Source organism: Bufo gargarizans, chromosome 5 (assembly GCF_014858855.1).
Source record: "Bufo gargarizans isolate SCDJY-AF-19 chromosome 5, ASM1485885v1, whole genome shotgun sequence".
NCBI lineage: Eukaryota > Metazoa > Chordata > Amphibia > Anura > Bufonidae > Bufo > Bufo gargarizans.
This window is the reverse complement of record NC_058084.1, coordinates 48,905,771-48,928,343: the sequence shown is the minus strand read 5'-3', so window position 1 is coordinate 48,928,343 and position 22,573 is coordinate 48,905,771. Positions and strand designations below refer to the sequence as shown.

Below are 22,573 nucleotides of genomic sequence, written 5' to 3'. Positions count from 1 at the left end.
TGCTACTCAGTAAGTCATAAATGCTTTAAGTTGGGGTCATATACCTTGACTGAGAACCAGACTACTGTGTGAGTGACCTTTCTGTGAATCTGCAGTAAAATTCCAGCCCTCAGGCCGAGGACAGAATTCCAGCTGAATTCTCACACACTGTTACAGTTGCAATTTATATGAATGAAAATCTTGCCTGCTGATTGGGACCCTGTCGTTGTCGCCTGTAATACATTTGTAATTTCAGAGCTTTAGTTATGTAATAGCGAATATTTACGGTATTTATTCAGATATCTAATAACCCCTTCCCGACTCATGATGGTAATGGACATCATGGACGGCTGTCAGTTTACGCATTATAATGTACATTTTAGGCTACTTTCACACTTGCATTGTTAATTACGGTATAGAGATCCGGCAGATTTTGCACATCAGGATGCATCCGTTCCGTTAGGATGCAGTTGTGTGAAATCAAAACGGGAAAAAACTAATCCGTCACTAAATACATTGAAAGTCAATGGGTGACGATCCGTTTTTTTAGGCTCCAAAAAAACTGATCCGAGACCATTGACTTGTTTTCAGTTTTTTCTTTTCGTTTTTATGACCAGACACAAAACCGCAACTTGCAGCGGTTTTGTGTCCGGTCACGAAACAGAATGCTGCCAGACCGGAAGACATCCTGATACATCCTGAACGGATCTCTTTCCATTCAGAATGCATGAGGACCCAATGGAAACTTTTTATTGTTCCGGTATTGAGATCCTCTGCCGGATCTCAATACTGGAAAACAACAACGCAAGTGTGAAAGCAGCCTAATCATAATGCATTTATACAAGGTCAGGAGCACGGTTGTAATACATAGATCCTTTTGCACCCTTAAAATGAAATACATCTGCCTAACAGAAAGCACAACTTGTCTTGCAAGAAAAGACCTTATTCATGTGCATTAACACAGACATACATAAGCTACATGATCCAGAGTGCCGAGTTCTTAAGGGGTTAATAGTCTTAGAAGAAAAAGAGTCTGTAAATAGGTTGTTTCTAGCGTGCCGGGTACTATCCTGCATTATCTAGACCTCCGCCAGTACCACAAGGATGTCATTACAGATATAAACTCATCCACAGGCTAGAATTTTATTAGCAGAGGTTTGGCCACTGGGACTCCCATTGATTGCGAGAATGGGATCTGGAGTTCCTCAAATAAACTGGGCAGCTGTTGAACATGCTCCATTTTCTACAGGACTGTCCAATATAACAGAATACAGGAGGTCCCATAGCGTCTGAATCAAGTGGCAGTAGACATGCTTGACCGTTGCTCCATTAATATGAGGGACTTATGACCCGATCCTTTTGATCAGTGGAGGTCCCAAGGGTTGGACCCCGTACTGATCAAATATTTATCACCTAGGATCATTTATATCTTGAAACAGTCCCTTTAACTTTGCCTCCCCTCCAATAATACTGAGATGACTTTACTCATTCTGTCACAGTCCACCCAGAAAAGTTAACAAGTTGACTACAGAAAACGGGAGGTATCAGCCTCTGGCAACTTCTCTACCGGCCAGTCAGAAATCTGCAATAGTTTACAAAAAATAATAATAATTTTATATATATATATAAATCACCACATTTTATGGGAAATATAAAATGTGGACTAAATGGCATTGCCTGACGATACACTCTCTTGAAAGAATGCTGTGCATCCTCGTGAAATCGTTTTATAGCAGCTCATATAAAATTAATCGACATTCTTGACATTCAATGCAAAGAGAAATGAGATCCAAACTGTCAACGTTGAGGTCAAACTAAGACACGTATGCGCCATGCTGAAAGGCACGCCATGTTTTGGACGTCATGTTCTCACTTACATAAACACTGTAATGTAGAGATGACACTTGGTGTAAATCGCAATAATCCTCTTGGTATAAATGCTTTACATATGGAGCCTCTTCAGATATAAAGCCCTTTCTATTCACTAGATGGGAATTCTTGTTTGATGTTCAGTCTGAATGAAATCTTACTTCCTGCTGCTTGTAAGAAAGGTACAAGACTGTATTATTTACCAATGAGCGGCATGAACTGGGCCTGCACCAGGGTCATTGTACATCTGGATTTCTCAAGTCTCTTCTATAAGGCAAATAACTCTTTGAAGACTGAAACCGTATACCAGTAGGAAGAAGAATGAGTCACCCGGCAAACAGTAATTTCTGTTGAGTGCAATATGGTATTTATCTTTTTCGTAACCTAGAAATAGGACTAGAGGATGTTTCTATTTTGTCCTTTGCCATTGATTATATTGCCCTTACATATTCTGTAGGGCTGTAATAAGACAGCAGTCCCATTAGTACCTGTAGACAATGGGCTCACAGTCTTATTTTCCACACAACGTAGGTCAATTTCAGGAAACATGTCAACGGAGGCATGTTTTAGGGCATGGGAAAAGTTGGAAAAGCCATGGAAACCTACTGAAAAACAGGCTTATGGTAGAACCCCCTTGCAGATCTTGCCAACCAGAACCCCTTCTGATGCTGGTTCCCCCAAATTAGAGCTATGTCCCAATACTCATATGAGGACCACATGCTTGACCATCTGCCATCCTCTTCATCCCTTGAGATATTAGTTGCATCATTTTCGGGTTGGTTGCTTACAGAGTGTACGAGCCCTGCACAAATTCAGAGGGAAGGGTCCAACCTGAGTGCAATATGGGAGAAACCGAAGAAATCAATGGAAACCTATAGGAATTCAAAACGATTGCTTGATAGAGAGGGGTCCCATCCAAATAGTCAAAACATGACCGCTAATGGTGTTGGTTCACCCAACTAGAACTCCTTCACTCTTCCAAACCTGAGACTGGCATTTGTTGGCCTTCTACAGTGTCCATCTAATTTGAGGTAACTGTGGGATTCTCTGGTATATCACTTGTGGTAAGGGGTAATCCTGAACAAATTCATCCTCCCCAAGGGGAAGGGCAAACTTTAGCTGAAGTTCACTCCTATTGCAGTTATAGAGGTTATTTCTTTGCAAACCCATCCTGAGCTACCATGGAGGTCATCCTTATGACTGTTATTTGATTTAATGGATCATTTTCAATACAGAAAGTAATGATGTTCCAAGGATTGGCCATCTCTTTTTAATCGAAGCGAGCACCCAAAGTACTGCTTTAGATTTGCAAAGCAGCACTCCCAGCCACCCACTGAGAAGGGAAACATGGTACTGCTCCAGTCAAGCAAATGGGGCCATGCTGCAGATTCTTTCATGGCCAGTGGTTGGAGCGCCAGTTTGCAGACAAAAATTTGAAGGTGGTGCTTTCCTAAAGTAATGCTGCAGCCCCTTCATTCCTCCAATGATCACAATGTGACCCTAGTGATATGCCCTTACTTTCTGCGACAGGAATAACTCTTTACTTTTGGAGAAGTGGACAATGACAATTCCTGATGACTGGCTTGAGTAAGTCCCTTAGGGAGGCCTTCATGGGTTCCATATCATACCCTCTTTAATTTTGTATCAGAAGGGACCGATTTGAAAAATATCAGGTTGGAATAAAAAAAATCTGTGGCCAGAGGTTGCAAATGGTAAGAAGTCTTTATATGCAGCATTTTAATTTCTGGTGTCTCTGTTGTATTTTTGGGATTGGTGTTTTGTTTTGTTTTTAAACGCGGTGGTGCATTTCCCATAGGTTTTGCGCTATAATTTCAAAAACACCAAAAAATGTAACAAAATAAAAGGTTTAAAATTTATCACACTTTTTTTTTTTACAAGAGCTTAAAAAGACAGCAGAAGACAAGGTGTGAAGGAGCATCACTGCAGTGAATTAAAAGGAATAGGAAGTACAAAGGAAGAAAACTCATCCGTGTCCTGGATGGTGAATATGGACAAGTTTTAAAATGGACTGGATGGAGTCCATGCATGGTCTGTTTTTACCATGGACATAAATCATTTTAATGAACGAATCTTGTACGGAAAACTGAATGCTTCAAATTTCTCGCCATTGAATGATGGTCTGTTCAGAAAGCAGCCCATGTGAAGATACCCATTCACTTTAATGGGCCAACGTTCAGTCTGGGTACTGTCCATTCTAAGGCCTTATTCACATATCAGTGTTTTGGCCAGTGATTTCCAGGTTTGGAGCCTCCACAGACAGGGAAAGATCTGCACCTGTTCTGTGTTCAGAGCCGCACCTGGTTTTGGCTCAAAATCACGGATGAAAATCACTGTGAATAAGGCCTAAACTAGGACTGAAACAGGTTTCACCTGTGTTTCCATAAATAAGCATTATTGTACGAGTTCCAAAAAAGACCACATACGGTTTGACCAAACTGTGGCTGCTAGATATGGCCTTACTGTCACGCAGATTTTAAACACTTGTTCGCAATAAGTACATGATGATAGCTGTAAAATCTACTTTGCATGGTCTTCTGTATGTCTGACAGCCGCTTGTCATCTACCTAAGGAAAAACATAACATTTATAGACTTCTATGTCATTCATATATAATGTAATATTCTTTAAAACATTAATCATCTTGATGGTAGCCCTTCTCCCCACACACGTCTTCCCATTTCCTGAAATAAATCATCTACACTTGTGCTCTCCAAGGCCCCGTCAAGAGTCCAGGAGGTCTGCAGAAGGCGCAACCATCACTCTCTTCTGATAATCATCCTACAGATGTTCACCATGATTAAAAGAAGTTTTCAAATGGATATTATTATTTTTTACCATCAATACTTTAGCATCACCCATATAGGAAGCGTCAACCCCACTACCCATCTACAACACGCATGATCCTACGAAACGAAATTCATTTGCATTTCTTGTGATGGCTGGAGTGTTCCTTTAAAGGGGAAAGGAATACTTGGCAATAAGTACAGCAGAGCCCCAAACACCTATGTGACCAGTTTGGTCATCATCATCATCATTAAGGCCCCTTTCACAGGAGCGAGTTTTCTGCGCGGGTGCAATGCGTGACGTGAACGCATAGCATCCGCATTGAATCCTGACCCAATCATTTCAACGGGTCTGTGTACATGAGCGTTGTTTTTCACGTATCACTTCTGCGTTGCATGAAAATCGCAGCATGTTCTATATTCCGCATTTTTCACGCAGCCCCTTTCACTTCTATGCGTTCACGTCACACATTGCACCCGCGCAGAAAACTCGCTCGTGTGAAATCCTGACCCAATCATTTCAATGGGTCTGTGTACATGAGCGTTGTTTTTCACGCATCACTTCTGTGTTGCATGAAAATCACAGTATGTTCTATATTCTGCGATTTTCACGCAGCCCTGGCCCCATAGAAATGAATGGGGCTGTGTGAAAAACGCATTGCTTCCGCAAGCAGGTGCTGATTTTCACTGCTGGTTACTCAGAGATGTTGTTTGTAAACCTTCCGTTTTTTTTATCACTAGCGTGAAAAACGCATCAAAGCGCATTGCACCCGCGCAGAAAAAACTGAACGCAATCGCAGACAAAACTGACTGAACTTGCTTGCAAAATGGTGCGAGTTTCACTGAACGCACCCTGAATGCTTCCGGACCTAATCCGTATCGATTGTGTCAAAGAGGCCTAAGGGCTCATTCACACAACCGTATGGCTTTTTCAATGTTTTGCAGGCCGTTTTTTTTAATGGATACGTGTTTTGTTTCAGTAGTGTTTCCGGTTCCGTCTTTCCGTATGGTATATACAGTATACAGTAATTACATAGAAAATATTGGGAAGGGCATAAAATTTTCAATAGATGGTTCCGCAAAAATAGAACGGATACGGAAGACATACGGAGACATTCGGTATGTGTTCCGTTTTTTTGCGAACCCATTGACTTGAATGGAGCCACGGAACGTGATTTGCGGGCAATAATAGGACATGTTCTATCTTTGAACAGAACGTATAAACGGAAAGCATATGGAGTACATTCCAGCTTTTTTTGCGGAACCATTGAAATGAATGGTTCCGTATACGGAACGCCCAAAAAATGACCTGTATACGGAACGCAAAAAACGTTTGTGTGAACAAGCCCTAAGGCTCCATTCACACGTCCGTATAATGGGTCCACATCCATTCATTCTCTATGGGGACGGAATGGATGCGGTGAGCACACTATGTGCTGTCCGCCTCTGCATTTCCGGAGCGCACCCCCAATCTTCCGGTCCGCGGCTCTGGAAAAAAATAGAACATGTCCTATACTTGTCTGCAATTGCAGACAAGAATAGGCAGTTCTATGGGGGTGCCGGCTGGGTGTATTGCGGATCCGCAATGCACTACGGACGTCTGAATGGACCCTTATGGGGAATTTCAGAAATGTATTATTGATGGCCCATCCTCCTATGTGAGCTACTGCAGGACAGCTGATCAGCAGGCTTGTAGGGAATCACCCTTCCAAAAACTGAAACATATCACAGCACAGCTTATCCGATTTGCCCAAAGTGTACCTTTAAAATGGCAGGGGATATTTTATTAGTTTCTGTAAAAAAAAATAATATGAAAATCATCAATATTTGGTCATCGGGAAGAACCCTTTCAAAGGGATTGGCTCCTCCAGTACCTCTCCCACCTAGATGTAGTGGCCCGGGGTAGCTGAGTGAGCTGCATTACCTCTGTAGTCCCCGCATCCAGAAGTGGGAGGAGGTTGTGGGATCAAGATTTCAGAGGCTCCTTTGCAGAATATAAAAATATCTATTTTCTCAGCAATGCAGGCACATATGAACATGGGACCAACACAGACACCTTCAGCTGCCAAGTGCACATGTAACAGGTCAGCCAGTGTCATAGGCACAAAACTGCTGACAGATTCTCTTTAATATTTCCATCCATCTTCCCTGGACAGTTGCCTAACTTTCTTTATGACGACATCTTTTATATTTCAGGGCATCACTCATCATACAGATAAGGAAACCGGCATTGACTGGACTGGCACACCTTTACATGGCTGGAATGTATTGCCTCATACCGAAATCATCAAACCAAACGTATATTCCAGAGCTGTATTAGAGGAGGGGGGGTCGGGGAAACTGCTCTGTATTTGTTATTACTGCGATCACAATACAATAAGAAAATTGGAACATGGAGATCACGACCCAGGTTTTGCCAATCTGTATTTGATTGCTGCTCAGGGCTTATATTTAATAAAGTTTCCTAGGATGGGATGAAAAGGGAATTTGGATTCATCGTAGTACCGGACAGCACCGATCCCATTCCCACATCTGTCTGGTAACGCAGAGCAGCTCTTTCCATAGAACATTATTTAAGGGCCAGGACTAAAATCGTATATATACACCAAGTCTGTAAATGACCACAACACTTTATATTGTGTATTACTGTGAGAATAAACACATACCCATTGTACCCAGACGCGCGTTTTGGCGATGCCTTCCTCTGGGCGTGCGTGGCTCTCCTGAGGTGGATATCCTATATACAATGGGTATGTGTTTATATTATGTATTACTGTGAGGTTTAGGCCTCATGCACACAAGCGTTTTTTTTTTTTTTTTTTTTTTTTTTAAGGTCCGCAAAAACGGGGTCCGTGGGTCTTCCTTTTTTTTTTTGGCGGATCCACGGACATGAAAAATGAAAAAAATAAAATCTAAGTCAAGTTTGCCATTGACATGATAGGAAAAAACGGACACGGATGACAATCTTGTGTGCATCCGTGATTTTTCACGGACCCATTGACTTGAATGGGTCCGTGAACCGTTTGCCGTGAAAAAAAATAGGACAGGTCCTATTTTTTTCACGGCCAGGAAACACTGATCACCGATGCGGCTGCCAAACTGTGCATTTTCCGATTTTTCCACGGACCTATTGAAAGTCAATGGGTCAGTGAAAAAAAAAAAAAACAGACAACGGTCGTGTGCATGAGGCCTAAAGTGTTGTGGTCGTTTACAGACTTGGTGTATATATACGATTTTAGTCCTGGCCCTTAAATAATGTTCTATGTATACACATTCAGGCTATGCTGGTAGCCCTGTTACTGTGCCATGAGCGACTGTCTGCAGATATGGAGATTTAGTTGATATTAAGCACTTGCACTTTGCTGCACTGTTGGTGACTACTTGTTTATATGGATATTTAAATCTATTACATGCACTTTATACTCACTTGGTGTTATATATTTTTTACACACCATATCAACTGTGAACACAGATGTATGCACAGCATTGGGCCAGCTGACTGATTTTTCATCTCTGTCTCCCCTTTTTCTTTTCCCTCTATATGCACACATTGCTATACCTCCTCAGGTGTAGTCCATTTGTTCTCTCTTTTATATATGTAACCTGTATTCAAAAAAGATATTTATATTTTGATGATATACCCGTTTAGTCTCCATTCATTTTCGGTGTAGATGTATTTATGTACACAGAGTGGGTTTTTTATTTTTAGGGTCTTTTCCACATAGTACGTTGGTATATTATTTGTATGTGTATTTTGTAGCCTGTATATAATAACCCTTAGGCCACTTTCACACGAGCGAGTGTCACACTTCAGACTCGCAGGGCAGCACCCGTCCTGACCACCCAGCACTGGCAGGGTCGCCTAGCATTATATTGATTTAGGATGCTATTTAACCCTTACAGTTCTTAAATGTACTGGATAACACTGACAATGCTGTCAGTGCTATCCAACACATTCCAGATATCTAAGGGTTACATAGCATCATAAATCAATATAATGCTATGTGACCCCCGGCAGTGCTGGAAGTTCAGGACAGGCGCTGCGAGTGCGGAGCGTGACACTCTCACCGCTGGGACCCACACCTATATCGAGAACGGAGCCCCGCAAGGTGGTGGCTAGAGAACTCCGGTCCAGCCACCACCAAGCCGGCTCCCCATATGGGGCCAATAGAAAATGAATGGAGTGGCGCTGCGCATGCACCCTCCTTCACTTGCGGGTCTCCTTTCTCGATATAGGTGCGGATCCCAGGAGTGGGTGCCGCACCTATAAGAAAATAAGGACATATCTTAGCGATTTGCCCGCATTGTCCATGATGAGACAACCCCTTTAATGAGATGGAAGCGTTGATATCTTATACCCTCCTCATCCGCCACAGGTGGAATTACAGTTATTTTTAAGCTCCAGGAAACATTTACATGGAGACCATTGAGTTAAGCAGGACAAGGATACGTTTTTACCATAATGCATAAATGTATGGGAAGATTAGTTGATGCGGTTTCCGGATAGATGCAGAGCATTGATGCCATGAATCTAAGATGTTCAAGTACTCTGTATACCTGGAGAGGTTGCTAATGAGACCATGTCAGACTGCAGTTAATTCACTTGTGACAGTAAGTACAGGAATGCCTAATACAACCAATACATATTAGTTAAGAATGACATAGAAAACTAATTGCCGTCTGAAGGGCATGCAAATAGGATGGAGTTTGATGCAAAGTTTACATTTACAAGCTCTTGTCTCCGCAGACTTCTAGAGAAAGAAACAGATATTTAAGGAACAGGTCTAAGGGCTTGTAGCTGCTTACTAGGTTGACACACAAGGATTTTGCACATAAATGGGGGTCAACCTATGATAAATGTAATAAAATAAATCTGCTATCATGCAGTACTAGTTTCTATATAAAAAAAAATCCAGAGATCTTCCCATTAATTCCTCTGCTAGATTTATTTCAAGCTGGCAGCTCATGGGGTGTGCCCTTCATGCTGTAGCTAGTGGAGGTTGAAAGGTGGAACTGAGCATGTGCTTCACAGTGAGCAGGACAGAGAAATTAGAAAAAAGAAGAAAGAGCAGGTGGCGCCATACAAAAGAGTATTCAGACCCAGGTGCTGGTTTAAATTTTTTTTTTATATTTTTCATTGGACAACCTCTTTAAACATTGCACTTGGCAATCGGCAAACTTAAAGGAGGTCAATCATAAGCAGCTGCTTATACTGGGATGGTTCATTTCTGGTTCCTCCATCAGCACCAGTTTTACTTTATTTTTTCTTTAAGAGGTTCTCCACTTTGGACAAGCTGCTGGTTTTGCTGAAACCCCCTGTAATCTGTGGAGGAATCATCCAGCGCCACTGTAGGAGAAATTAACCAACAACTTAGCGCACAGCCGGTTGCAGAACCTTGCGACCCAAACTGGCATCAGCAGAGGCCAAGGAATGAATATGGTAGAATCTGGAAAAAGGTGTGAACCTAGGCCCAGGTGGCAGCCTTGCAGATCTGAGAAGCAGAGGCTAAATGCTAGATCGCCCACGATGCCCCGACCGCCCTAGTGGAGTGAGCAGTAAACCGGGAGGGTGGGGGGGGCGCTAACGACCCTTCGCCACATAGGGTTCCTTGACGGCCGACCAAATCCAATAGGAAATGGTAGCTTTGGAGGCTTGTAAACCCTTACGTGAGCACTCAAGGACAACAAAGAGTCAGATCGACAGAAGGACTCAGCTGGAGATACAGCCGAAGCGCCCGAACCACATCCAGACGAGCTGTCTGGAATGAGAGGGGTTGGGACAGACAGAAGGTAGAACAATCTCCTCATTAATGTGGAAGGAAGAGACCACCTTGGGAAGAAAGGAGGGAACTGGGCGCAGGACAATCTTGTCCTGGTGAAAAACCAAAAAGAGGGACCGACACGAGAGCACCGCCAGCTCGGAGACTCTGCGAATGAAAGTAATTGCAACTAAAAACGCAACTTTAAAAAGGAGACATAAGAAAGGGAGACCTCCTTCAAGGGCTCGAAGAGAGGACTGAAGGGCATCTAGGACCAAATTCAAATCCCAGGATTCCACTGGAGAACGGAAGGGAGGAACACGATGCGCAACCCCCTGAAGGAAAGTCTTAACCTGGGAACAAGAAGCCAAGGACCTTTGGAAAAGGACAGACAAGGCCAAGACCTGACCTTTGAGGAAGACTGTGGCGAAACCAACCTCGCCACGGTGTTTTGGAGGGGGCTGTTTGCCAGCCTCTTGCCTCAGGATTATGGACCATACTAACTTTAAAGGAGAAGACAGACCGGCCGCACAGCTTAAATCTGTCTTTGGAATTGTATTTTATGTTATTATGCGTTCGGTTAAATTGTATGTTATGTGAGAGTACCCAGATAGCTAATAGTATTGTATTCGTGTATTCTGAGTGCCATTCACCTAATGATATGCACTCAGACTTGAGCTATCTGGGGATATGTTAAATGTCTGTTTGCTGTGGGGGTGTGACATTGTGTGTTTGGGTGGTGATTCCTGTCCTGTTGTCTCCACATGTGTATTGGCGATTTCCCTTTGTCCTGAGACATAATTGGATTGCTCCTCGGGTGTCGCCAGGGCAGAGAGGAGGAAACCATGATGCATTGTGGGGATGTGTTGTGTCTGTGTATCCTGAATTGCTGCATATCTGTCCTGTGTCACAGTCTCCCTTCTGGTCCCCTAAGGGCGTGGCCACCAGATGGGGACCCGCATAAATACGGGCGAGTAGCCCTCAATAAAGTGTTCCTGTTTTATCCTTCATCATGTTGAGACTGGTGTTTGGATAACTGATCAAAACTGGTGGATTGCTATACGCTGAAGATTTGCTATACTCCCCTGGCATAACTACTAGCTCTTGTAAGAGCTGTTCCTGCTCTCTGGTTTTAGGAGAGGTTCACCCACTGGAGCCTTGTCGTAGGTCCAGGGTGGGTAGGAGACGGTGAGACCTCAACCAAGCTACGGCGGTTCGTGGGGTCTGCAGTGCGTACGGTGTCAAGTGGAGTGCTTTGAGTCCTCGGAAAGCACTAGGAGCATCTAGCAACGGAGGTACCCAGTCGGGGTGCCAGGTGATCCGTTACAGAGACCCTTCTAAAGGCCGGCCTGAAGAAAGGAAAGAATCCTAGGGACGGAAAAAAGGAGAGGAGAACCTCGCCAGATTCACACCAGGCAAAGTAAGCCTTCCAGGTACGATGGTAAATCCTGTCTGACTGGGGTTTACGTGCAAGAAGCATAGTCTGGATGACTGACAGACAGCAGAACCTTAGGACCGCGACTTCAACAGCCATGCCATTAAATGAAGTAGAGGTAAACTAGGGTGGAATAGCGGACCTTGCAGAGGAAACCGCCATGGGGCGTCGGTGAGCAGGAAGACTAGATCTGCGTACCACGCCCTGTGGGGCCAGTGCGGAGCCACCAATATCGCCAGGACCAGATCCATTTTGAGATGTCTGAGTACCCGAGGAAGAAGCGGAAGGGGAGGGAAGAGATATAAGAGATTGAACTGGGACCACGGGAGAACCAAGGCGTTTACAGCCAGAGCCTGAGGATCCCGAGACCTGGCGACATAAAGCGGAAGTTTGTGGTTCAGACGGGAGGGAAAAAGATCCACATCTGGGATTCCCCAGCGCTGACAAAGTTGTTCAAATACCTCTGGATGGAGGGACCACTCGCCCAGGTTGAGACGATGGCGACTGAGGAAGTCAGCCGCCCAATTGTCGACTCCGGGGAAGTAGACCGCGGAGATGGCGGGAACGTGTCCATCCGTCTATCACAGAATGGGAGAGGCTTTCTTCAGGTCCGCCGTGCTTCTCGTGCCCTCGGTGGTTTAAATAACCCACTGCAGTGTTGTTGTCCGTCAATCCTGACAGGATGACCGCAGAGTGGGCGAGTCCAACAGGACAGAGCTAGGTAAATGGCCGCGAGTTTCAGGATATTGATCTGTAGGGAGCTCTCTAGCATCGACCACTAACCCTAGGCCGAGAGAGACCCATAAACCTGCCCCCCAACCTGTCAGGCTGGCATCTGTGGAGATCACCTGCCAACGGAAGAAAAGATCTGCCGAGGGAGACTGTTCGTAGGTTCAGCCACAAGCGCAATTCCCGGCGGATGTGAGGGGACAGACGTATCGGGCGATCGAGGCCTGACTTTGTTCCACCTGGAATTGAGAACTGAAGGGCTCGGGTGTGGAATTGGGCATAAGAAATTGCCTCAAAGGCGACAACCATCTGGCCCAGAACATGCATGCACGCCCCGATGGGTAAAGGAGACAGCTGGCGAAGGTGAGACACCCCTGACTGGAGAGCCACTACCTTGTCCTGAAGTAGGAACACTCTGCCAAGGAGAGTGTCGAGGACCATGCCTAGGAATTCCATCCTCTGACTGGGAACCAGGGAGGACTTTGTGCGATTGACCAGCCAGCCGAACTGAGACAGCATGGACAGGGTGATGTGGAGACGGGGACAGGTTGTCCTCCCGGACTGAGCCTTAACCAGATCATCCAGGTAGGGCATGGATGTCAAACTCATGGCCCTCCAGATGTTGCAAAACTACAACTCCCATCATTCCCTGATAGCTGTAGTATGCCCAGGCATGATGGGAGTTGTAGTTTTGCAACAGCTGGAGGGCCACGAGTTTGACATCCCTGAGGTAGGGTATTACGGCAACTGCCCTGGCACGGAGAAGTGCGACAAAAAGGAGCCAACACCATGGTAAAGACCCTCGGGGAAGATGCCAGGCGGAAGTTCAACGCCACAAACTGAAAATGCAGAGAACCTACCGCGAAGCGAAAGTACCTCTGATGAGACCGAGCTATGCAGATAGGCATCTCGGATATCGATCAACAGAAATCCAAAATGGGGCGAAGAGCACCGTCCTTCTTGGGAACCGTGAAGAGGTTAGAGTAAAACCCCTGAAAACGTTCCGAGGTCGGAACAGGAACAATCACAATTACCCGTGAGAGTGAAGGGGATGAATGGCCTGAAAAAAGGCGGCCGCCCGGTCGGGGGACTTGGGTGCTGACGACTGGAAGAACCGACCCGTGGGAACGGCGGACAATTCTATTTTGTACCCGGAGGAAACTACCTCCAGAACCCAGGCGTCGTTCACTGTTGCGCTCCATTGATCCTGAAAAGAGAGCAACTCTAGCAGGGGAATCCAGTCAGATAACGGCTTTGCAGACTGGGGTTTGGAAGGCTTAGGGCGGGTTTGGCCTTGAAGGAAGGACGAGAAGTATTTTTGTCCTGACGGGAGGAGGAGTCCCAAAAGCTCAGGACAGCGATGAAGGCATAGGGCGGCGGGAATGGTTCTGGGGCAGGAGGGAACTTTTCCCACCAGTGGCCTCAGAAATAAGCTCCTCCAAATGTTTCCTGAAACGCCTACCACCCAGGAATGGGAGAGATACGAGCGCCTTTTCGGAGGCAGCATCCTGCAGCCCAGGCCCGAAGCCAAACCATTCGGTGGATGGCCACCAAGTTAGCTGCCGCCATACCAGAGCAGCGTGCCGATTCCAGGGAAGCATCACAAAGGTACCTGGAGGCCTGGAGAAGAGATGAGTGGCAAGGAGATGGAGCTCCGCCTGAGCAGAATCCGTGGAAGGACTGAACAAGCTGTTTGGCCCAGACCATACAGGCCTTAGCCACCCAAGACGCAGCAAAGGCAGGGCGGATAGCTGAACCCACTGCAACGAATACAGACTTGGACAAGGAGTCTATCTTCGTGTCCAATGGATCAGACAAGGACGCCGCGTCGGCCTAAGGAAGGGTGGTGGCCTTAGCAAGTCAGGCCACCTGTGGAGCTACCTGAGGAAGGACAGACCACATAGTAATGGACTCCTCAGAAAAGGGAGAGGACGTCCGAACCTTTGGCAGGCTGAAGACGCCTATCCAGGTGATGCCACTCCTGGGCCAGGAGTGCATCCAGATCTGCATGGTTAGGGAAAACCAAAGATGGGCACCTGGAACGGCAGAATGATAGATTCCTGAGCCGAGGAGGAGGGGTCTTCCTGCACGTGGAGAGCGTCCATACCTGCCCTGATTAGATCCCGCATGGGCGCAGACAGGGCAGTACTCTGCTCCGATTTAGAATCAGAGTTAGGAGTCCCCCGAGGTGGTGGAAGGTGTGGCAGGGGAAGATTCTTTGCCAGCCTCAAACCTGTCCTGTAAATGACCCGAGGATGCCGTGGAGGAGAAGGACATGGTTGCGACAACCTGAGGTCTTTTGCGGGACCAGCTGTCAGAACGTGAGCGTGCCCCGTCCACGGAGGAGTCCCTGGGAGAGGCAGTGGTGGCTGCAATTTTGGCAGGCAAGCGGTCCAGCGACTCAACCATGGATTGGGAGAGTCAGGCCAGGTTCCCGATGGCTTGAGACAGGGAAGAAGCCCATTCAGGAGGAACCGACACAGAAGAGGTGGTCAGGACATCCAGAGAGGGTCTCGGGGCAAGGCACTGCGCACAAATGGGCTCAGGCTGACCGCAAGGCAACTTTTTATTACAGCGGGCACACGTATAATACGTGACGACCCCGCGGGGGGGCTGGGAGTCTTCTCTGGAAGAGGACATGAGGGCTGAGTGAGAGCCTGGAAAAAAAGAAAAGCAGCCAGCGGCTGTTCTACCGGACCCCAGGTGCTGTGTCCCCGAAGAGGTGCTGCAGCAGTAGCAAGAGTGTGTCAGGAAGGTTGCAGAAGATTGGAGAGCGTCCCTCAGGAGTGCTGGCAAGATAGAGGTACCAGAGGAAGAACTAGCCAGAATGCGGCAAACTCCACCCCCAGGCAAAAGCCTGCGCTAAACTGGGATAAGAGGGGAAGGAGACCCCTCGCCTAGAAGCAGAGAGAAGTGGGGAAGGGCCAAGAAAAAAGCCCAGGAAGCGAGGGGACGAGAAGGATGCAGCCTAGGCCTTGATTAATGGAGGGACCGGCAGAGGAGCGCCGTCAGCAGGACGGAACCGCGGGCCCTCCGAAAGTAAAAGAATAGGCGAGGGGGACTCCTGAGGAGAAGCGACCCCCAAGGAGGGAAAAAACCAGGGGAAACGGAGCACCAGGAGCAGACTCAGGTAAAAAAGGGGCAGAAACGCAGGGGAATACTCACTGTCCAACGTCTTCAGGCGCCACAGGGTCACCCCTTCGGCAAACTCACACATGTGGGATTACCGGCATGCCACTGCGGATGCAGTAATGGCGGACTGGGTGACCGGCGAGGTACTGAGAGTATGCACCCACAGGGGGTGCAACTAAAGTGGATATCCACGATGGAGCCCCATCCTGCAGCAGGCCGAGACCTGCATGAGAAGAAAGAAGAAAAAACATAACAGCAAAGCCCTGCAAAAAAACTGAGCAGGTCACGTCTACCTCCTACAGACACTAGACTAAAACTGTCTAGTTTAGTGTCTGAGCAGAGGGTATAGCCCATCTGGGTGGAGCCAACACTTTTCTAGTGTCAGCCTCCTAGTGGCAGCTGGGCATATACCCATGGTGCTGTGTCCCCCAATGCCATTCACGAGAAACTACAATTCCCACCATGCCCTGCTGTAGGCATATAGCTATAGGCAGTCTGGGCATGCTGAGAGCCACCGGTTGGCCATCCCTGATCTAGACTCTTCAAAGGAATTGCCCAGGATAGGATAAAACATGGCTTATAAAAACAGCACCACACCTGTCTACAGGTTGTGTGTGGTATTGCAGCTCAGTCTGGTTAATTTCAAGTCAAGATGTAATACCAGACAACGCCTGGACAGATGATGAAGAGCTGTTTTTCAGCCCCTTTGCTTCTAAAATCCGTTCACCAAGACAGACACAATAAGGGCTCATCCACAAGAACATATTAGGATGCCACAAAGGTATTGCCACACATTAGCCACAAATGGCACCTGTACAGCCCTGCATGGAGACCATGTTTTCTATGGATCCATACTCTGCACGCTGGAAAAGCTGAGCCGGTGAAAGCTGAAGGTGCACCATCATTATTTCAGTAAAGGTTTATAGTTACCCTTTAAGATACTCAAATACACACAAATCTTGGGGCTCACTTGCTGTTGCCACTGCCCACTGCTTCAGAATCTACCTGGTATGCATCATGTGACATGGTATGTCTACTTCAGGACTGTCTTAAAACTACATGCATCCCTAAAGCATGCAGGCTGATGTCCATATGTGGGCCAATACAAAAGCTGGTCACACACAGACAAATGCAGTGCATTTAGGGTTATTTTTTGGCATTACTGGGTACCATCTAATGTGCATGCCCCCACCACCACCTATAGCAGAAATCGGGGAGGTAAAGACTGGGATGGATTTCAACTGCACCATCCTTTTGCACAAGAGTCTAGCAGCGGCTTCAGCCTTCCTGACACATGCACGCTCCACCGATGTGTAAGGAGGGGGTCAGGAGAAAGAGGTGAGCTGACTTCTAGTAGGGTGCTGATCTGTCATGAATGGGTGGAGAAAAAAAAAAAAAAAAGTTTTCAGCCTTCATATTTGTAGCACTACTGTAGACGTGCAATAAATGGACTCATTTAGACTTTGGTAAAATGAATGGTAGACAATTTTATTAACATACTTGAACCTTACACGGAGGTGGGAATGTGCAAGATGCTGAATATATTATATCAGGAACTGTGGTGATAAGTTATCAGTAGAACCCGGAGTCCTGAGCCCCCCAGGTCGGTGCCTGCAAACCACAAAAACAACAAATTAAACATCTGAATAACACTAAATCATATATGTGCTACATACATTTGGTAGGTGTTACAGCTGCTCTGGGTCAAGAAAGATTTCGGCTGGGGTTTATGGTGAGTATACCATTTCGCTTTGCAGCCTCAGCTGTTTCAGTAGGACTCTGGCAGTGGGTACTTTTCTGGGATCTCATCAGTCCAGTCTGATAAACCAAAAATCAGCAATAACTGGAAAGAGTAAGGTAAGTTTCGCACCAGCGCTTGACATCTCCGGTAGTTTGGATTCGGCACTGCCCAACAGCCCCATTAACTATAACATAGACCGGCGAAGATCTGGCCACGAGAAGCGGTTTTAGTCCGGCCGATTCTCTGTATATTTGCTGGGTTGCAGCAGGATCACCTTTAGGCCTCTTTCACGCAGGCGTTCCGGAAAAAGGTGCGGGTGCGTTGCGGTACATTCGCGATTTTTCCGCGCGAGTGCAAAACATTGTAATGCGTTTTTGCACGCGCGTGAGAAAAATCTGCATGTTTGGTACCCAAACCCGAACTTCTTCACAGAAGTTTGGTTTGGGATCGGTGTTCTGTAGATTGTATTATTTTTCCTTATAACATGGTTATAAGGGAAAATAATAGCATTCTGAATACAGAATGCATAGTACAATAGCGCTGGAGGGGATAAAAATAATAATTTAACTCCCCTTAATCCACTTGATCGCGCAGCCCGGCTTCTCTTCTGTCTTTGCTGTGTGCAGGAAAAGGACCTGTGGTGACGTCACTCCGGTCATTACATGATCCATCACATGATCTTTTACCATGGTGATGGATCTCCGATGACCGGAGTGACGTCACCACAGGTCCTGTTCCTGCACACAGCAAAGAAGAAGACAGAAGAGATGCCGGCTGCGCGATCAAGTGGATTAAGGAGAGTTAAATTTATTTATTTTTTTAACCCCTTCAGCGCTATTGTACTATGCATTCCGTATTCAGAATGCCATTTTCCCTTGTAACCATGTTATAAGGGAAAATAATAATGATCGGGTCTCCATCCCGATCGTCACCTAGCAACAGTGCGTGAAAATCGCACCACATCCGCACTTGCTTGCGATTTTCACGCAACCCCATTCATTTCTATGGGGCCTGCGTTACGCGAAAAACGCACAAAGAGGGGCATGCTGCGATTTTCACGCAACGCACAAGTGATGCGTGAAAATCACTGCTCGTGTGCACAGCCCCATAGAAATTAATGGGTTCAGATTCAGTGCGGGTGCAATGCGTTCACCTCACTCATTGCACCTGTACGGAAATCTCGCCCGTGTGAAAGGGGCCTTATAGTTAATCGGGCTGGCAGGGACTTCAGGCAGCTTCCAGCAGTGCCAGATCCAGACCTCTCCGGCAGGCTGCAACCTGCCGAAACAGCCTTGCGGAGATATTAAGCGCTAGTGTGAAACTAGCTTAAAGAGGACCTTTCATCCGTTTTACTTATGGGAGCTAAATACCTGTACTTGCGGGGTACCCCCTGCTGATGCTGCCACACACTTTTTTTTTTTTTAAACACAGCTCCTATGCCCCGCCTGAAGTTTTCATGCTCCGTATGCCAATACTGAGCATCGGAACAGGGATGCGGAGATGCCAGGGTTTCTCAATGGGCGTCTCCTTCTCCCTGGCTGTGCTGCAATCCAATCACATCGGAGAGCGTCACAGCAACCGATGACCTATCGCCGATTGGCAGGGTATGACTAGTGGGAAAGATGCCAGGTTCATGTGGCACCTCCCTGCACAGTGCCACAGCTAACCAGGGACAGTGTAGGTACCACAGCTCCATCATCATGCACTGCTGCGGCATGGTGTACAGCACACGGATGAAAGGGACTCTCTGCATAGAAAAGTGGCAAGGAGGCCTCAGTCACTTCTGACTGGTTGAGACCCATAAGATTATTCCCCTGTAACAGGCAGGGTCCTATCCACAAAGAGTTACATTTCTTTTCAGTGCCCCTTAGAAGATTCCACACTGTAAGCAGAATCCGTGCTGAAAAAATATGTAAAAGTGGTAGAAAGACCACTGAAGCACGGTGATGGAACCAAAACCACCAGTATGTCATTATGCATCTGGAGTTTACGATCCCAAACCTGCCCATAGCTAACCCATCCTTCCCCTGCAAAAGAAAGTAAATTCAATTCAAACTTATAAGAGTCCAGGACTCTTCTCCAGCGGCATTGGGCACATACACACTGTGCCAATGAAGCCAGGGATGACACCTAACTTCACTGTGCAAGTACTCCACACACTGGGTACATAATGAGCAGTGAAGGTGTATCATCCTCCTCACCTACACTGGCATAGCATACATGTGCCACTGGAGAAGAGTCCCGGACTCTAATGGAAAGTTTGAATTTCATTTTCTTTCCTTTTCCCAGGAACAGATGGATCGACAACCCTTGGCACCCCCGCCAATCAGCTGTTCCAGGGAGCCGGTGCGCTCACTGGACCTGTGGCGAGTGTGGCAGGCTCCTGGCAGCTCACCAAGCACAGCGCTGTACAGAGTACAGTGGCTGTGCTTGGTACTGCAGCTCAGCTCTATTCATTTCTATGGGGCTGAGCTACAGCTAGGCCATGTGACCGATGTACAGTGACATCACATGACCCGCTCACGGAGCAACTGGCCTTTCCTCACAGCTGATTGGCGGGGGTCCAGACTGTCAAACTCCCGGCGATCTAATAGCTCTCACATCAGTTCTGGTGTTCTGGTTCATCTTCTTTTCTATATTCATTGCCAGCATCTGACTGCGGAAGGCAAGACTCTTTGTCTTCTCGATGACTTGCTGATAGGGCGACACGGCATTGTTTCCCATTACAACATGACCCTAAAATAAAAACACGAGACACATTATGGAGCCACCGACAGTATTTATGATCAATTTAAGAGAACAGGCTGTTCAAGCCGACCGTAAATCAAAGGACGGGCCTAAGGACAGTATGCGGAAAAGGGACGGCTCTGGGTTTCTAAATTATGCAAGGTGTGAGGCTTTAGAAAAATGGTGGGAGACGTTACGCAACACATTAAAAATAGAAAACCCGCAAGGAACAATCTGAACGTCAACTGGAGATTTTTAAAATAATGAATTGTGTGACCGGAAAGGAATAGCTCAAAGTTAAAAGGATTATACTTCCCCCTCCCCCCACCTTCGTCTAGGCAGGACTCGGAGGGCAGTATAAATCAGAAGAATGGTGCGCCCTCAAGTCAACCTCTGACAGAGGATGTCTGAAACGCTAGCAAAATTAAAGGAGTTTTCCTATATGGCTATATTTAAAGGTTAGATGGAGACCACTGATCTGCGCCCCCTCTAGGAGACTGTAGAGCAGATCTCCAGATGAACAAAGCGTCATTATCATGGCAAACATGTGCACCTCAGTGATCCTGAACTGGGGCTCGAGGCAGCAGTACAATCTGGACACAGATTCCTATATACACAACCTGCATAAAGGAGCTGCTAAATGCAAGTCTAAAGAAATAGTGCAGATCTGCAGCCAGTCTCGAGATCTATGCTCCAAAATACAGTGACCGCACCGAGCATTACTAAGGATGGGTTCACATCACGTTTTTTTGCCTCCAGTTGACGTTTAAGTTTGCAAAAAAATAAATAAAAAATGGATACAAAAACACAGTACACCACGTTCTTGTAGCCTGTCAGTCCGGTAAAAAACTGTGGTGGGTGTACCGCTGGCCCTGTACCCCTGCTCCTTTGTCTGCCATAGTTAGGCTTCCGGACGAATGTTAAAGTGCACCTGCTGGTCGCAAAGGGAGGCCGGGTCAGGTGCTTAGGAAACCGGACCATGCCAGACGCAGGAGTGGATTTCAGCGTCTTGTAGAAGACAAGATAACTGGATCACTCACCACCACAGCCCTTAGAGGTAGTCTTTAGTGTATTTGATCACTTACCAGTTTGGAGTCTATCTTGGCGTCCAGTCTGGCATTCCTAATTAAATTGACAATCCACCTCTCAGCTTCTTCGGGGCTCATATTCAGCTTATCGGCCAACATGCTGCAAATAAAAGAAGAAGAGTTATTGCCACTCTTAAAGGTGGCTCCATCATTCACCATTATGTACCCTGATGTAGCGGGTATCACAGAATTTTGCAGCTTGAAAAACAGATGGAAAATTGGTTAAAGATTTTTTTTTATAAATAATAAACTCCCGGTCCCCGGCTCTTCAACAAGGTATAGAGTGTTAAATGCCTTTTATCCATCACTAATGAGAACTGATGGATAGTCAAACATCCTAGATGACTGGCCTGACATTTATAAGTATATAATTGTAAGGGTTGAGTGCCTTGGCGAGGACAGCCCAAAATAAAAAAGTAATCAGACCAGTGATGGACAAAGGAAGTGCTGAATTATCGGAATTTTGGGATTAGTGGATGCTGGTTCTTCGGAATTTACTACACTACATAACGGTATTGTCACCATGTATGAATGTATACCTAGAGGGATACGACCATCTTGTAAAGTGATGTTTATCACCAGTGGGGGTCTGGTCTCTGGGATCTGTGCAGTTCCTCAGACTTTGGGCTCATTCACACGACCATATGAATGGTTCCGCAATTTTATGGAACAGGTGCTGACCTATTTACTTCAACGAGTCACAAAATAAGTTATTCCATTCCGCAGATCCGCAAAAGATATAGAGCATGTTCTATACAATTACGGACAAGAATAGATATTTCTATAATGGGCCACCCAGTTTAGTTAATTGCGGAACACACACGGGTGGCATCAGTGTGAATCGCCAAACACGGCGTGGTCGTGTGAATGTGCCCTAAGACTTGCAGCACTGATCTGACAGTGTCCCCTTCTAAAGTTTCCCCTGCACACCAGCGACGCTTCAGGCCCCCGCACGGTAGGTGGCTGGTGTGCTGCTGTACAGGGAAAAAAAAAAAAAATAGGCACAGCCCAACATAACACTACTACAATTTCTTAAAAAGGATAGGGAACAAAAAAGACAAACAAAAAAAAAATTGGGCTGCTAACTGTATCGTCCTATTAGTTCTTCTTCCTAAAGCCTCATACAGACGACCATATTTTCGGTCTGCATCAGCCACTTTTTTGTGGATCATATATGGGTCCATTCATTTCTATGGGGCTGCAAAAAAAAAAAAATTCAGATAGCACCCAGATGTCATCTGTGTGCTGTCTGCAAAAAAAAAAAAAAAAAAGCATCCTATTCTTGTCCATTTTGCAGACAAGAATAGGCAT

At 46.3% G+C, this 22,573-nt stretch overlaps 1 protein-coding gene across 1 annotated transcript in view; it reads right to left on the bottom strand.

Annotated features, from left to right (window-relative positions):
• Window positions 1-17,173: 17,173 nt before the first annotated feature.
• EIF3E (eukaryotic translation initiation factor 3 subunit E) overlaps window positions 17,174-22,573 on the bottom strand; it is a 45,435-nt gene continuing 40,035 nt past the window's right edge. The window contains exons 11-13 of the mRNA XM_044293306.1: window positions 21,260-21,362; window positions 20,049-20,183; window positions 17,174-17,317 (exon numbers count right to left, since the gene is read on the bottom strand). Of these exons, the coding sequence (XP_044149241.1) occupies window positions 17,279-17,317; window positions 20,049-20,183; window positions 21,260-21,362 (277 nt within the window). The 3' untranslated portion in view covers window positions 17,174-17,278. The remainder of the gene's footprint in view (window positions 17,318-20,048; window positions 20,184-21,259; window positions 21,363-22,573) is intronic.